Raw genomic sequence first — 16238 nt, forward strand, 5'->3', positions numbered from 1 at the left:
GCCGTGAATCAGCATTTTATGATATTCCTATTGTTAAAGAGAAATCTTTTTATTTGACAAAAGTTTAAAGGGTGAATGCATAACATAATATTCTTTGACCTTGGAATCAAATTTCATAACATGCTGAGGGATTAAATATATTGGTTGAACAAATGTAAATAAAAAAAAAAAAACAGTTTTCAAATTATTACGTAACATTGAACTCTGGTTAAAGGTTATGACGTATAATTCAAAGGTAGAGTCTATCGATCCGGTTTTGCCGCACGCTAGGTCACTCAATGCCAGAAATAAAAAAGATCGATAGCTAACATTACGGCAATGTTGTGAAATATAAAATATTCGATGACGGGAAGTTGAATAACCCAATGAACTTGCACTTTCGCTTATATATCACGAGATGCAAGTCAAAGTTGTATTACGCCATAGATATCATCTGCCAACAGTGATTGCAAGCGACGCCGCTTAATGAAATGCGTTCGTCACAAAGTAGTACGCAATCAATATTCCTCACAATCTCATCTAGTAATAAAAGAGAAATTTAGTATCTAGTATAAGCTAACGAGTTTAGGTATATCTTTGCCAGACGAAATCATTTTTGACCTACATAATTTATATTTGAAACATTCCGGCAGTATTTTGGAACGAATATGGCATTTAAATAGTGTTCTGCGTTTTTTATAACGTATCTATTGGGTTATGATAATTCAATAGCCTGATAGGTAGGATATGCTGCTAGATATGTTATACTTTTCAGTGACAATGTCAAACTTATTATCTGATCCCTGTCTGTGCATGATTTGTGAAACACGACGTTACGGACATTTCACTAGAAAATTACGGTTAGGTACTGCGGCATTGACAGTGTGCGCCGGACCGCCTTACCATACAGACGTGTCGCGGCTTCACTCCATATCCGTATAACACACGCGACTCTACAAAATCTACACGCTTAAGCGCCGGAAATTTATTTTAAATCAATCATTTATCCTCGTGCATGCTGAGCCTTATTAGAAAATTTTGCACCATGAAACCACCAACGAACGTAAGTAATTTAATAAAATGTATAAAGATATTATTACAAAGGTTAATCATTATTTTAAGGTTTTTTTAAACATGTTCCCACGTTTTTACATGACATGTATTTAATTATTGTGTATTTAATAATTGAGAAAAATGTATGACTATATAAAATGTCCTAAAAATAATAATACACTTATTATTTTTAGTATATATATTAAGCAATATTATATGTTAATTAATACGAGAAATAATCTAGATTAATAATAATATTTATAGAATCAATAATTAATGATAATATAGTTTAAAAAGTTATGTATAACACGTGGTATTTTATGTGTCAATGTGTAATTTGTTCATGCAAATTGACATTGCTAGATTGATTGTGTATGGAAGTTTTTGCGAAAGAAAGTGGGACGATGAACTTGTAGCTCTTTCATACGGTTATTTTTTGCGATCAGTTCTAATTACATATGACAATACATGTTCAATTGAAGTCTGTAACTGTTACTATTTCGGACTCCTTAGTTTTGTTATTTGAATTTATGCCTATAAGTAGGTACCTTTTAATCTTTCATCACTTTAACATTAAATTAAATACTTAAATAAGCTTGAAACGTGAGTTGAAAGGAATTGTTCTCAATATAAATTGTCGAATTTTGAGACAGGGATTCGTAGAGCTTGAAACCGAAGATGTAATTAATATTTATGGTGTAGGATATTTTGGGTCGACTTTCATTTAAAAAGAGAATATGAAACCGGTGTTAACTTGCGTGTTATAGAGTTCGAATCTCTGACAACAAATTGTAGAGTTTGAGTTAAATCCGCTTCAGGTTTCAACACAAAACGAGTAGTGTAAAAAACTTTAAATTAACAAAGTTTTTGTTAATACCGCCAATTTCAATTGCCGCCTTTCAATTGTTTACCATCATCGGTGATCAATATCAGCAAAAAATATATTTAAGCATTAATTGTCTCATTGTCAGAAAATCGCAACACGTGTTTATATTTGTGAGCGTTATAAATGCAATGCGAAATAATAAATTATAATAGTTACACAGAACATTGCTATTAGTTTAAATATAAATAAATTGATCCCTTTTAAAAACTACCTTAGTTAACCATTTATTATTTTATTATCTCGTATAAAAATATTTTAGTCTGATGAGTTATTTTTACGATTTATCGTTCAATCGTAATCTGGTATGTAATGTCGGGAATTGTCATTTGGTACCTCAAGGGAAGTCTTCAATTTCAGACCGAAATAGACGAGTTACATGTGGAACAACGATCAAAGTTCAAGAGCGACGTGGCAAATTTTATAGCGTTGTATGATTCGTTTCGTTTGAAAAAAGTCACTCTTCATTAAAATTTAAAGATCTTGACACCCTATAGTGCTCGTTGTTCACTATATTTTTCATCTGATAATTATATATTTATGGATGAACTAGTGCAGGGCACCAATAATGTATTTCTTTTTTCTCTATGAATATGAAGTAGCGCCTTTATGAATTATAAAGAGTTATAAAGTCTCGGAAATAATATCATCAAAATCGTCTTGTCGTCCTCGTATCTTATAAATGTGAAATCAACTCTGTATGTCTATTTGTTATCTCACAACGATAAAAAAGCAATTTTTTTTATTATTTAATTAATTCTATATTTTAAGAAAAAGCATTTTCACATTTTAAGTAGATGCAAAACAAACACTGATAGCGTATATAAAAGTAATATGACTTTTTAAATTAAAAAAAAATTGCGATTTATCTCCATTAGTTAATTAATTCTCAGTAAAGAGCAAAAGTTATTTTCAGTATTATACTTAGCGACTATCCTGAGGAAGAATTCCAAAATAATACATTTCTATGTAATAAGGATAATTCGTATTAAATCACGTACACAATGCAACTTAAACTTCGGTGAAAATCTGAAATTTGTCCATAGAAAAATTTAAATAGATTGCACCTGTGTAAACAATAATAGTATAGGAAGATATAGCTTGTAATATTCATTTAAATAAAAAGAGTGGAGTTAATACCTGTTGACTTCCAAGCAGGATATATTAATTTAAATAATTGTATTTAACTAACATGACTTTGTATTTTTTAAATGTTAAAAAAGAGTAACTATTGAATTTCTTGCTGGTTCTTCTCGGTAGAATCTACTTTCCGAACCGGTGGTAGCTTCACTTAAATGTAAAATGACGAAAAAGTGCTTGTAGGAGTCTACTTGAATAAAGTTTATTTTGATTTGATTTAAATAGTGACTGCAAAATAATTTATGTTTCACAAGGGTTTATATCTATTTATAGTCTTAATCCATTGTATTGTTAAATATTTATCACTTATAATTCTCTAAATCGCAACAAAAATAACTAAAATTTTTGTTTGACTATAAATTTGGATAAAAATGAAAAAAATAAAATACACCATGTGATCGAGTAAATGAAAATTTCAACGAGTTACGGATACAACAAGCCGTCGAGATACCCTTACATCTCAATTTAAGATGAATAGAGAACTCAAATTATATTATATAACGTAAAACCAGTAGGATGATGTGATCAACGCAGTTAAATGTGTTACTAAAATCCAAATGAATTAGATTTATGAGAAATGTCAGGTTTGTTCCAATGTCATTAGTAATTTTGACTACACCTGAGATATAACTGTATGACCTGTATGGAAACCGGATTAGATAGATTGAGATAAATATTATAAACTACTTATTGTAATTGTTTTAGTCATTAGTTTTATCAATTTATGAATCAATGATTGTACTGAGTTAGCTAGCTAGATGACTGCCACTGAATCTTCGAATCCAAACAAAGTAAACGGTTTAAACACGTTAACAAAATATAAACTCTGAATTTAATGTTAACTCTTTATTTGGAACATAATATCTACTTAGAAAGTATACATTTAATATTTAAAATTTGTTCAAATAATTGCATAATTAACGAGGGACTAGATAAAAATTGAACGCAATTACATGTACCTAATTAAAATTTATTACTTGAACTAAAGATAACATAACTATTGTGTAGATGACATCGCATTAGTGACAATGCTTTCTGTAATATATTAATAATGATGCTTATACTATTATAAGAGATGACTGAGAAGATAATCAGCTATTATTTAAATTTCAGCGCAGTTCTCAAATAGTCTTATAATATTATTTCACTAATTATTAGTTCATGACTAAGGCATTTAGTTCATTACACTCATGGTCCGATGTTCTGCGTTTGTATCTCTACTTACAGATGTCTGCTACTTAAAGACATTTCAACAGATAAAAGAACAATCGAATCACTAAAAGACCTAATATTTTAACAATAGTTATGCAAATATTAAGAACATGTTAAGAAATATATTACTTTGTTTAAGTTAGTTGAATAATAAATACATTTATCCTGAATTATAATTTTAAAATAAATACAAGATGACGTGGAATAAAGTTTTACTGCGAACAGGTTTAACGACTGTTATTAAGAGTATCCCTTTGAGGACGAAAGGAGAACTGCTTTACATAACTTTATAACCATCTCCAGAAAAAAACCTGTTGTCCAGGGCAACGGACCCAAGAGCACGGTTTTTAAGTTTTTTACATAATGGTGGTAATTATACATTACGCAACACATTATAACGAGCTCTTTTCTCGACGTTTTTTCCATTTTAAATAAAAAAGAAAACATTATCGAACAATAACCCATTAATATGATATAATTTCTTTCTAAGCAATACTTTTTCGTCATTTGACATTTTATTACTTAAAACATAAATTGAACAGACATCGTTTATATTGAAAATATATTTTCAAATAATACTTAATAGCATTTTTTGGTTTAACCCAGGCCGCTCTACTCCACGATGTCGACATACCGACGAAGAAGGCGACATTCGGCATGGGCTGTTTCTGGTCAAACGATTCCCTCTTCGGCGCCACTACCGGTATCGTGAGGACAAGAGTCGGGTACGCTGGTGGCACTACAAAGAATCCTCACTACAGAAACATGTAAGTCAAAAAATTGTGTCCATTTCATTCATTCACTATGTATTACCGGCTGTTTGTTGAATTTATTAAATTATTTTGTTGTAACAACTGACAAACTTTTATTATTTTCAACTTAAAATATTACACATGTACATGTGAGATTTAATAAGCGTACGGTTTCACATTAAGCATGTTCTGTCATTGGAATCAGAGTCGGATTTAAAGGTCTGGTGGCCTCCGGACCACAAAGCAGTGGGGGCCCTAGACAAACAGAAGCGTGAACAACCTAATAATTATATTATCATGAATTAATTACTTTTTTATTTCAATCAGTAAGCTATGATTTAATTACTTTGTATCGGTAACTTTTAAAATATTAAGTAGTAACATTATTATAATTTGACTATATCTCGGTATTTGTTAACTCATCGAAAACTGATGTGGCCCCCACTCATGTGGAGGCCCCATGGCAGTTGCCCCGGTTCCCCTAAATACCCTGATGGCCCTGATTGGAATTATCAAATTACAATTAGAAAGTTCTTGTAATTATTATAATTTTTATTTTATTTTTATTGCAGCGATTTCGTATCTAATCTTCAAAGTTTCAACCATCTGTTTAATTGCTATTAATACCAATTTAAAACGAACAAATAATTACTAAAAATAGCCCAGTAAATGGCGGCCATTTTCAATTGTCTTTTATCTCTTTGGTGAAACATATTCAAAGGAAATATATTGTCATTAAACCAAAAGCTTATAAATAAACCAGCCGCTTCCTTTCTTTAAAGTTAATTTTTAAACAAGCTAGTCAAATCGCAATATTTATTTTGAAAACATGTTGAATGTATACAAGTGTTCGCTGGGAACGATCGTTTCAAATTTCTTTCCGCGAAGGTGTAATCGGTACATCAAATTATGAATTTCTGGGAAATTCAGACCTTGTTATATTATACGAGGAAATAATTTATTACAGATTTGGACCTGTTGGCTTGAATTTTAATGAGGTTTCCTTTATTGTTTTTCACGGTTTCAATTTTTCCATACATTAAATAAACAATGTTAATTATCAATCTATTTTTTTACAATTATTTAATCGTATATTATAGTAGTATAGTAGTATTTAGAGAGATAGATAAGATTGATTTTCTTGTAGTCATACATACGTACAAACAGCGCATGACTTTTCAATATATAATGTTTGTGTGGCATTGAAACCTAATACCAGATCATTTGTGCTTGTATTTGTAAAAAAAAAAAATCATTCTACTTATAATTGTTCGTAAGAAACAAATGGAACAATACAATACGCTTAAAATATTAGGTACTCATTACAAATTTTATCTTTTAAATATTTCGGACTAAATATTGTCTTTTTTAATGAGTTTTACACTGTTACAGTTGAACTAATATATAATTTTCAAATCGCTTAAGTTATTTCTTGCCGAGATACACGTTACAGAATTAGACCGATCGAAATGGGTCAAGGTAAAGATTATATTCGCATATAGATTAGCGTACGTCGATTTTTATCTTTATTTTTCAAGTACACGAGCCTTAGATGTGATTTGCTAAAATTCTTCATTAATCATATAATCGCGCTGACTTGCTTTTTTTAATAATGATTATTAACTTTATATGGTCATTGCGTTATTGCGCAATTGTTTTTGCTGTTACATTATATGTATGTTAAGTGGTGATGATTAACTAATTATAAAACAGTTAGGTCATTAGTATATTAAAATTAAACTACATAAATCTCAGATTAATAATTAGCATGAAACCAGTATTTGTTTATTCAGAACTACATGAAACAAAATACTTTTACATTTATATGAAAAATGAAACCCACAAATGTACACAATGTACGGATTTAACCTACGTTTGCATCGTGATATTTTAATGTATTTTACATTTTACGTAAAACATACGTAGCTATCTTGTTTGCGTATGAATGAATTACGTATATTCTACATTTATTAATGATTCCACGTGTTGTCCCTTATCATTATATTTAAGGTTTATGTACCATAAATGACATACACAATAGTGACGAATGTTTTATTTTTAATTATAAAATTTATTTTTACTTTTTTCGCATTGTGCTTGTGTGTGTCTATCAGTCTACTACTTAGGTTTTTTTCTTTTTGGGGTTTTGTAGTGTGTTCCACTTCTATCCTCCTCTGCATTTTTGACATACTTATTGTATAAATTGAAGAATACCTACATTCCAATATTGTATTTTCGAGAAATAAACATTAAATTTAACTTGTAATAAATTAATTGAATACGTAATTCAAACAAAAGGGAATGATTTTATGCTCTAAGAATTTTATAATACATAATCATGATGTAAATGCAACTCAATTGTTGCGTTGTAATCTGTTTGATTTATTTATAGTGAGTACTCGTAGTAAGAATTCGCCTAATCACTTTTAAATGCGTGTTTATTGTTTTGAATAACCTCTGATGATTGTCAATAAATTACAGATAATAAAACAATTTAAGCAAAAGTATTAAAATATCCAGCCAAATATATTTAAAAAAAAAATCTTTTTTAATTATTACAATATTCATATGAATATGTTTTTATAATAATAATGATTGTATCCACTCTTGAATGAACTTACCTACCAAAAAACCTTAACATATATATATTTATTCTATGCTCGTACTTTAAAAAAAAATAGTTATCACGTGCGTGGATGAATTAGGTTATTCGAATACAAGGAAGTCTTTCTTTTAGATGTGGTTATTATGTTATACAAATATAGTTTGGCATTGTATCTGTTGCGTCAAGGTTGTCTACGCACAGCAAGGCCAAGGTGGTCGTCAAACTACGCACTATCAGCATTGTTTATCTCTTCAGTGATTAGAAACGATTTATTTATAATCATGTTTCGCTTATATATGAAGCGTAGATATATTCAAAAGGATGACCTATTGAAATAATTAAACATTTTAATGTTTTGAGTCAATTGTCATACAGTTTTAACGAAGTAGCAATCTATATAAGTAATCGTTTTAAATGTAGAGTTATTTACTCAGTTAATTAATTTAATGATAAATATATGATAGCGCTAGAAATTCACACTAATAGGATTTAGTGGAGTACTGTTAATTGTTATTTTAATTATTCTTTAACTTTACCTACATTACAATTGATATATCTACTAATTATTGTAAATGACTCATGATGGAAAGGATTTTTAAAGAATATCATTTTATCGGTACTAAATGTTTTTCGGGATTTAAGAAATACTTAAAAAGTAATCTTATATGTTGAAGTATAAATTAAAAATTGTTTGGTTAATTCAAATATAATTAATAGAGTAATGTAACATACAAATCAGTACTCATAAGATATGATAAGTTTTAGTCTACTTAACAGAAAATATTTTGATTTTAGTGTTGTCGCTACGGATTTTGAAGTGGGCAACATTATAAAAAAAAGAAAACATTGGCGGGAATTTTAAACTCGCGCTCGGCAGAATATGCTGGAACTGGGAACTTTTTATAAACTTTAAACTATTACTGTATCTCTTTATATACAACAACAACAACAGCAGCCTGTAAATTCCCACTGCTGGGGTAAAGTCCTCCTCTCCCTTTGAGGAGAAGGTTTAGAACATATTCCACCACGCTGTTCCAATGCGGGTTGGTGGAATACACATGTGGCAGAATTTCTATGAAATTTGTCGCATGCAGGTTTCCTCACGATGTTTTCCTTCACCGCTGAGCACGAGATGAATTATAAAGACAAATCAAGCACATGAATCAGAGGTGCTTGCCTGGGTTTGAACCCGCAATCATCGGTTAAGATGCACGCGTTCTAACCACTGGGCCATCTCGACTCATCTCTTTATATATTCTTTGCTTAATTTGAATAAAGAAGAACGTTATTAATTAATATCAAGAGTTATCTTTCAACAATTAATTAACAAAAATAACGTTAGCTTATATTAGTGATTTAAGAAAGTAACATTTCTGTTCGCAGAGGTGATCACACGGAGGTAATCGAACTAGATTACGACCCAAAAACCGTCACTTACGAAGATCTTCTCGATATGTTTTGGGGCAACCACGAGTACGGACTTACCACAAAGCTAAAACGACAGGTAAGTCTGTTTATTTATCTTTATATATACATATATGTATATATATTTATATATATGCATGCAAATTATTTGGCATTTCGTTCTTTTATAATAAAATATTTTTCGCACGTGACCTGTGCCTATTTTGCACAAATAAAAAATATTTTTACTTCATTCGGATTTATATTGTAAGTATATCTAAATACATTTTTTTATAATGGCTCTACAAAACTATCTATCTATCATGTCTCTACTATTATGTCTTATATTTACTGTGTGTAATTAAATTAGCAGATTACTCATAATAATACTATAATCTTCATAATTACAAACGGGATTAGGTATTACTTTCTTTGAGTAATAAAACACGATCTACGATTATGATAGATTCATTTACTATAATTAATGTAGGTAATTTGTCAGACGTTATAAATCTAAAGTGTGTACTTTTATAAATACAAAATTATATGGTTCACAAAAATTATAGAACTATCATAATTATTTCAGGAGCTTCTTAATTATAAATGTATCTATATGTGCTAGCCCGTCTGGATAGGTTTCACGCACTCATCAGTTATTTTTCCGCCAAATAACTACTCAGTATTGTTGTGTGCCGGTTTGAAGGGTGGGTGAGCCAGTGTTACTACAGGCACAAGGGACATAACATCTTAGTTCCCAAGGTTGGTGGCACATTGACGATGTAAAGAATAGTTAATATTTCTTACAGCGTCATTGTCTATGGGTAATGGTGACCACTTACCACCAGGTGGTACATATGCATGTCCGCCAACCTATACCATAAAAAAATAATTTAAAAAAATATAGAAATTAAACAAATCTACGTACGACGTTTTTGTAATTTTTTAATCAATTCTAGGATTTAAAGACAGGCATGGACTGTTTTATAAGCATTATTCGCATTTATACTTTACTACCCGTGAGGTAGATTAAGTACATATTTTTTTTCTATCATAATACCTATATCTCTATCGATTCACGTTTCACATCGTCATTCAACAATCATCATATTTCACAAATGATTAATGAATTTTGCACCAGAACATTCTTTATGAATCACTCCGTTCTTTGATGTAAACCGTATGAAAATCTTGAAGTAGTGCTTGAGTTTATTAATTAATCAGATAGTAAGAATTTTAGTAGAAAAGTAGGTTACAAAAGACATTAATGAATATGATAGTACTTTTTAATTGTTTTTATAAAATAATTCGGCGGACAAGAAAATAGGCCACCTAAGAGAAAGAACTAGATGGTAACCGTCTCACTGCCCATAACCACTGGTGCTGTGAGGCCAGCCAGACCAGAATATGTGATGATATTGTAGTACTTAACCAAAAATGTTTAATATCTACATATGTATATTTAATTACAACATTTATAAAGGTATTCACGGGTTTCACGAGATGTACTAAAATTACATTGAGTCATTAGCTTTTATAAAATACACAACATTCACTAATATAAATAGTATTTTACAGTTTCAGTACAACAGTGTTAATTGTTGTGCCAAAGATTTTCAACTAAACAAAAAACTTACTAACTGTTACAACATTGTTTGTTTGTTTTGTATTTTTTACAGTTTTTATGTGACATTTATGTGTAACTTGTTTATATTTGGTAAAGTAACCCGCATATGTTACTTTGATTAGCCCTAAGGTTCCGCCAACATATACATGTAACATATATCTACTTGTACATGCGTACATGATTAAATTTTATCCCAAATACAATACATAATATGGTCAATTGTTTTTAAATAAATAAATTGTTGTTCAATTCAAGTTCAATCAAAATAAATTTTTATTTCTTGGCTTTAGCTAGATAATCATGTTTTACAATAACTGATAGCACGATGGTAATAAAAACGGGTTCGAAAAATAAATAGAACAATATTATCGAGGTCGAAAATATAGGCTGCGCAAATTTATAGACACGCGGTAGCGTGTCAAGTCATGTTTTAGAAATACTTTTGACAATTGACATTTCGCCAAGGACTAATACTTTTCTCAAAAACATACATGCAAAAACATAATTCATTCATACTCCCCTGAAAATAGACACAATAACATATACTCACGTACCAAAAATGTGCTGGATGGTTAATTTAAAAAAATCTGGTTGGTAGTGAAAGGCGTTTTAAAAATTGATTTTGAATAATTGGATGCAGCATCCTAATAATGAGCTCTACTTTCACGATTTAATTTTTGTAACATATAATATTTATATTCACTCATTCTGTTGGATATAAAATCGTACGTCTCCAATTTTTTTTCTTCAATATTAAACATTTTAAAATAATCCCTCCAACATTTTTTGTTTTCCTCTTGTACACCTTCATTTATAATCTTATTTAAAATTACGTTAGGAATATACTAAGAAACATTTTACTTAAAGTGATTCACTTTTTAATTCTAGTATCAATCCATGATTCTGTATCATGACGAGGAGCAGAGGCTGGCTGCGGAGGCGTCTCACAAGGCAATGCAAATCCGCTGCAACGGACAACTACGAACAGAAATAGCGCCCGCTGGTACATTTTACCCAGCTGAAGAGTGAGTTTAATTTAATTATATTTTACTTAATTTGTATAAAGTTTTATAAGACATAACAATGTCTGTGGAGTTACTCGTTACTAACTTAATAAAAGGTTAGTCGATTAACCAATGATAGATTTTATCTGACACGTGCCACCTTTTTACAGGAAATTTATAAACGCATATTAATTGTCATTCTGTAAGAATTCACTTCGTATCTCACCTGTGAAATATTGACAAACGACTTACTGTGATAATGGTTCGTGTATTCTACAAATTTTATAATTATTATAATTGATAGTCAATATCATATTCTGGTATATCACTCTCATCTATTGCGGTGAGTTTGAATTTTCTTCTTACCGAATATCTCTGATACCGAAAGATTTAGATGCATTCGCTCTATGAGTATACGTCACACATATGTAGTTATTAAAAAATATGTCAAGCGTAAAACCTTTGTGATGCTTTCCCGCTTTCAAGTTTAAGTGTCAGTATTATGCGTATAGTCCTAAGCGACCTTCAAAATCATATTTCACATAGTGACAATATATTAATATGTACTACATAATGTTAACTGTCAATTATAACAATAACGATGTCACGGCCGGCTCCTTTTGAGTGATCATCAATTGTATGTATTAACCTCCATTTTAAATGTCATTGGTTTTAGTATCACGTATCGCCTGTTTTAACTATAAGGACATACATCTAACTTCTTTATTCTAACAAAGAAATCGTTATCCTTATTCGCTTCGAGCTTAAATTAATATAGCTAATTATTGAGTTCATAGCATAGTACAGTAAAGTAAAGTAAAGTAACAGCCTGTACATTTCCCACTGCTGAAATAAGGCCTCCTCTTCCATTAAGGAGAGGGTTTTGGACATATTCCACCACGCTGTTCCAATGCGGGCTGGTGGAATGCACATGTGGCAGAATTTCGATGTCATGATGATGACAGTAATTAGACACATGCAGGTTTCCTCACGATGTTTTCCTTCAGCGCCGAGCACGAGATGAATTATAAACACAAATTAAGCACATGAATATTTAGAAACCTGGGACATTTCGGCTACATACATCGGTAAATGTATATGTTCCATAATAGTAAATATAATTATGGTTTCAATTTAAATTTATACAACAGATTATAAATAATACCAAGTTTTAACGCAGTCCAACATTTCACGTCTTGCCAAATATAGCGCCAAGCGGAAAGCACTGTTTATGAAAATAAGATTTTTTTTTGTCTATCTTTAATTGGTTAAGTTGCACGCGTTCTAACCACTGGGCCTATTTAACATACATTGGGCCTGAAATGATCATCTTAGGCAACAGTTTTTTTTTATTGAATATATGTGAATAATAACAAATTGTCAAATAACTCGCTGCGTTTCTTTCACCGGTTCTTCTAAGGTCCATTTATTTTCTTTTCCGAACCGGTAGTGTTTCATTTGACAAGCAATAACTAGAATTAATACTTCTTTGCTGAATAAAGGAATTTAATATGAAAATTAAACAACATTTGATGACACCAATTATATTTGTTTAATGATTAAAATGCTAGAATTAGAAAGAGTTCTCATGTGTAAAGAAAAAAGCTAGGAAATCATGGGAGCCTATTGAATTCGGAGTTAACTAGGAAAAATCTCGAATGAATGTTTTTTGTTTTTTATTTCTTTTAACCGTTCAGCTTAGATTTATAAAAATACTTTTCTTTATATCAGATGTCATAATTAGTCATGCTTGTTTTTGTTCATAATATTATTGTGATACCAAAAATTCTGAAGAATGTCAGCAAACCAATCTTTGTTAAAAAATTAATTTTACCTCTGTTCTATAGTTTTTCTTAATATCTTACTCAAGTGATTCAAAGACCTTTTCACGATTGCATTATATCAACGACAAATGTAATGAACGGGATATTAATTGAAATTATATTCGGCATAATCCAATCTCTCTGATTTTCGTATCCATAATAAAGAGGTCTTTGCCAAATTTACGCACCGATCACATATAAAACAGTTAGTCGGTATATTCTAGAATTATTGAGAGATTAAAATGAATAAAAATCTTCAGTTATCTTCATACTATTACATATAATTATTTTAATTATTTAATTTTTTTTTAATAATTATCTAAGTCCGAAATATGGTTTTTTATTCTGCAAATACCAAAAGCAAAAATGCGACTCTAGCTTGTAAAATAAGATCAACGGTTATCACTCGCTGTCGCTGATGATATTTAAACTAGTTTTTTTTTTTTCTATAATTCATACAAAGTATTTTTTTTGTGGCTTTCAGTTGTGCCAAAAAGGCACAGATTATTTCGCCAATGTCACGTGCGAACACAAAATATTATGAACCAACATAAAAATTATGACAAATAAAACTTAATGTTGCCATATCTAATTTAATGTTCCACGGTCACGATCTATAACATTGTAACTCGTTTATTAATATTTCAATAAAATTCAAAACATAGTAAAGTTGTATATTTTGATTGACATTGTATAAAATATTATTTTAGTGTCTAGCTCCAGTTATTCAAGTTCATTCTTCATAACCCATATTCCATATTCAAATCTTATTTTTATTAATAGAGAGTTATTGATAAATAATAATTAAATCGTCTTTTATTTATTAAATTTAAAAAATATATGACAATGTCGGACATCTTTTGAAGTGTCACATGCACCTATTAAAATATTTAAATCTCAACGATTGTGTTTCAATTTATGATCATGATTGATCAGTTAACATTTGATTCGTTTGATAAATATACATTGGAGATTTGACTTATTTGCTCCCTCGATCAATACGAATTTATTATTACACTTATTTGTGGACATTGACCCCATTCATAAATTGCAAGCTGTTCATTATTATAACTGTCTTAACTGCTAACAATAACCATGCTTTATCAATACATTTACGAAAACCATGATGATCTTCATTTTAAACTATTACTTTATAAAAAATGTATATAATATTATTCAAAATGTTTTCAGCTACCATCAAAAATACCGATTGCAAGGACACAAAGATCTATGCCGAAGCTTGGGCCTCGACTCCTCAAAATTGCAGACCTCACACTTGGCGGCCAGACTCAATGGCTACCTCGTGGGTGTTGGCGGGATGACACAGTTCGAACAAGAGGTCACCCGTCTTGGCTTAAGCGAGAAACAGGCGGAGTATGTCCGCCGTGAATTGGAACGCAATGAAGGCGGTGGATTAGCGTGTTAAATTATATAAATTATATAAAGCTAGCTCCATACATCCGACGGAAGTTACTCAAGATCCGAATCTTGAATTCCATCGAATATTACTTTTTAATATACATTTTAAATTCACGTTATAATAATGAATTAAATGAGGGATAAATGTTAACTGCCACTTATGTATGGGGCTAGCAAATGCTGCCCTTATAAAAATATCGTATGTGTTTGTAATTGTTTTTTTTTTTTTTAATTAATTTAAATGATATGAACAAATCTATAATTAATTATCTTTTCTCTTTCATACAGTGATAGAATTCGGGCAGCATTGCATTTCGATCTATAATTATTATTTAGGACCATTTTTTATTTCATTCCATTTCAATGTTAGTTTAAAATGAATACTAGCAATTACATCATGACACATTAAAATAATGTAAATTTTTATCCTCATCATGCCAAGTTCTCAGTATTAAGTGTAATGCCGGTGCCATATATTAAAAAAAAATAATAGTTCAACGAACATCAGCAACATTTATAAAGCTTTGAGTTATGATAGTATTAATCGCTGATCAATAGATATAGTCTAAATATATGTACAAATTTATCAAAATTGCTCGAATGTTTTCACCCACGTCTAACGCCGGCCTATATCAATCCATTAGACAACACTTCATTTAGCGTCATATTTTTTGATTTTCAATCAATTTCGATCATAATTTTAAGAATAGTAATAGATTATATTGTGAAGATTAAAACACAAAAAAACGTATTTTATTAAAATTGTTGTTTTATTTATCCACTATTTTTTAGTTATCCAATACAAGACATGACATTCAGTGTCATCGACGAAAATCAGTTTAAAAAGTCATCAATTGTGAAAAAACATGACCTTCCCTTCCTAAGGTCATTCACATTTCTTGTGAAACTGAAGATTTTTTAATTTTCTATCTCGCTCTTTTCTCAAGTAATTTAAATAAGATCATCAAACAAAAATAATAGATGATACCTATTTTAATTTTATGGCTAGCCACTTATTACATCCTTTTATTGACTAAAAATCACATGAAATAAATCCCAAAACTTTAATTTTAAATAATACATATTCTGGACCAATTTCATCAACATATCCACAAAACTCTATAAAGAAAAAACTTAAACGTATACTATACATAAAACTCAATCTTTCAAAGCTCGTTTAGGCAAAAGTTTTAATATATAGCTTTAATATATAACAAAGTTATCTGCTCTTGATTATATAATTCGCATCAAATATATAATCCCTATTGTTTCCTACATTTCGATTAACGAAAAATACCAATTTTTGCTACTAGTAGAGACATCTGTTCGCAAATTGTTGC

The 16238-nt window shown here is 30.0% G+C and overlaps 1 protein-coding gene across 1 annotated transcript; it reads left to right on the forward strand.

Moving 5' to 3' along the window:
• The first annotated feature begins 841 nt into the window (after positions 1-841).
• LOC124536270 (peptide methionine sulfoxide reductase) lies at positions 842-15660 on the forward strand. The gene is made up of 5 exons (XM_047112777.1): positions 842-1042; positions 4874-5034; positions 9008-9128; positions 11541-11677; positions 14671-15660. Exons 1-5 carry the CDS (start codon positions 995-997, stop codon positions 14903-14905), a joined length of 702 nt encoding a protein of 233 aa, XP_046968733.1. The 5' UTR covers positions 842-994; the 3' UTR covers positions 14906-15660.
• Positions 15661-16238: the final 578 nt, after the last annotated feature.

Source organism: Vanessa cardui, chromosome 16 (genome assembly GCF_905220365.1).
Source record: "Vanessa cardui chromosome 16, ilVanCard2.1, whole genome shotgun sequence".
NCBI lineage: Eukaryota > Metazoa > Arthropoda > Insecta > Lepidoptera > Nymphalidae > Vanessa > Vanessa cardui.

Coding starts and splice junctions, on each gene's coding strand:
- LOC124536270 (XM_047112777.1), top strand. CDS start 995: ATGCTGAGCCTTATTAGAAAATTTTGCACCATGAAACCACCAACGAAC. Junction 5,035..9,007: donor AATCCTCACTACAGAAACAT/GTAAGTCAAAAA, acceptor TTCTGTTCGCAG/AGGTGATCACACGGAGGTAA. Junction 11,678..14,670: donor ACATTTTACCCAGCTGAAGA/GTGAGTTTAATT, acceptor AAATGTTTTCAG/CTACCATCAAAAATACCGAT.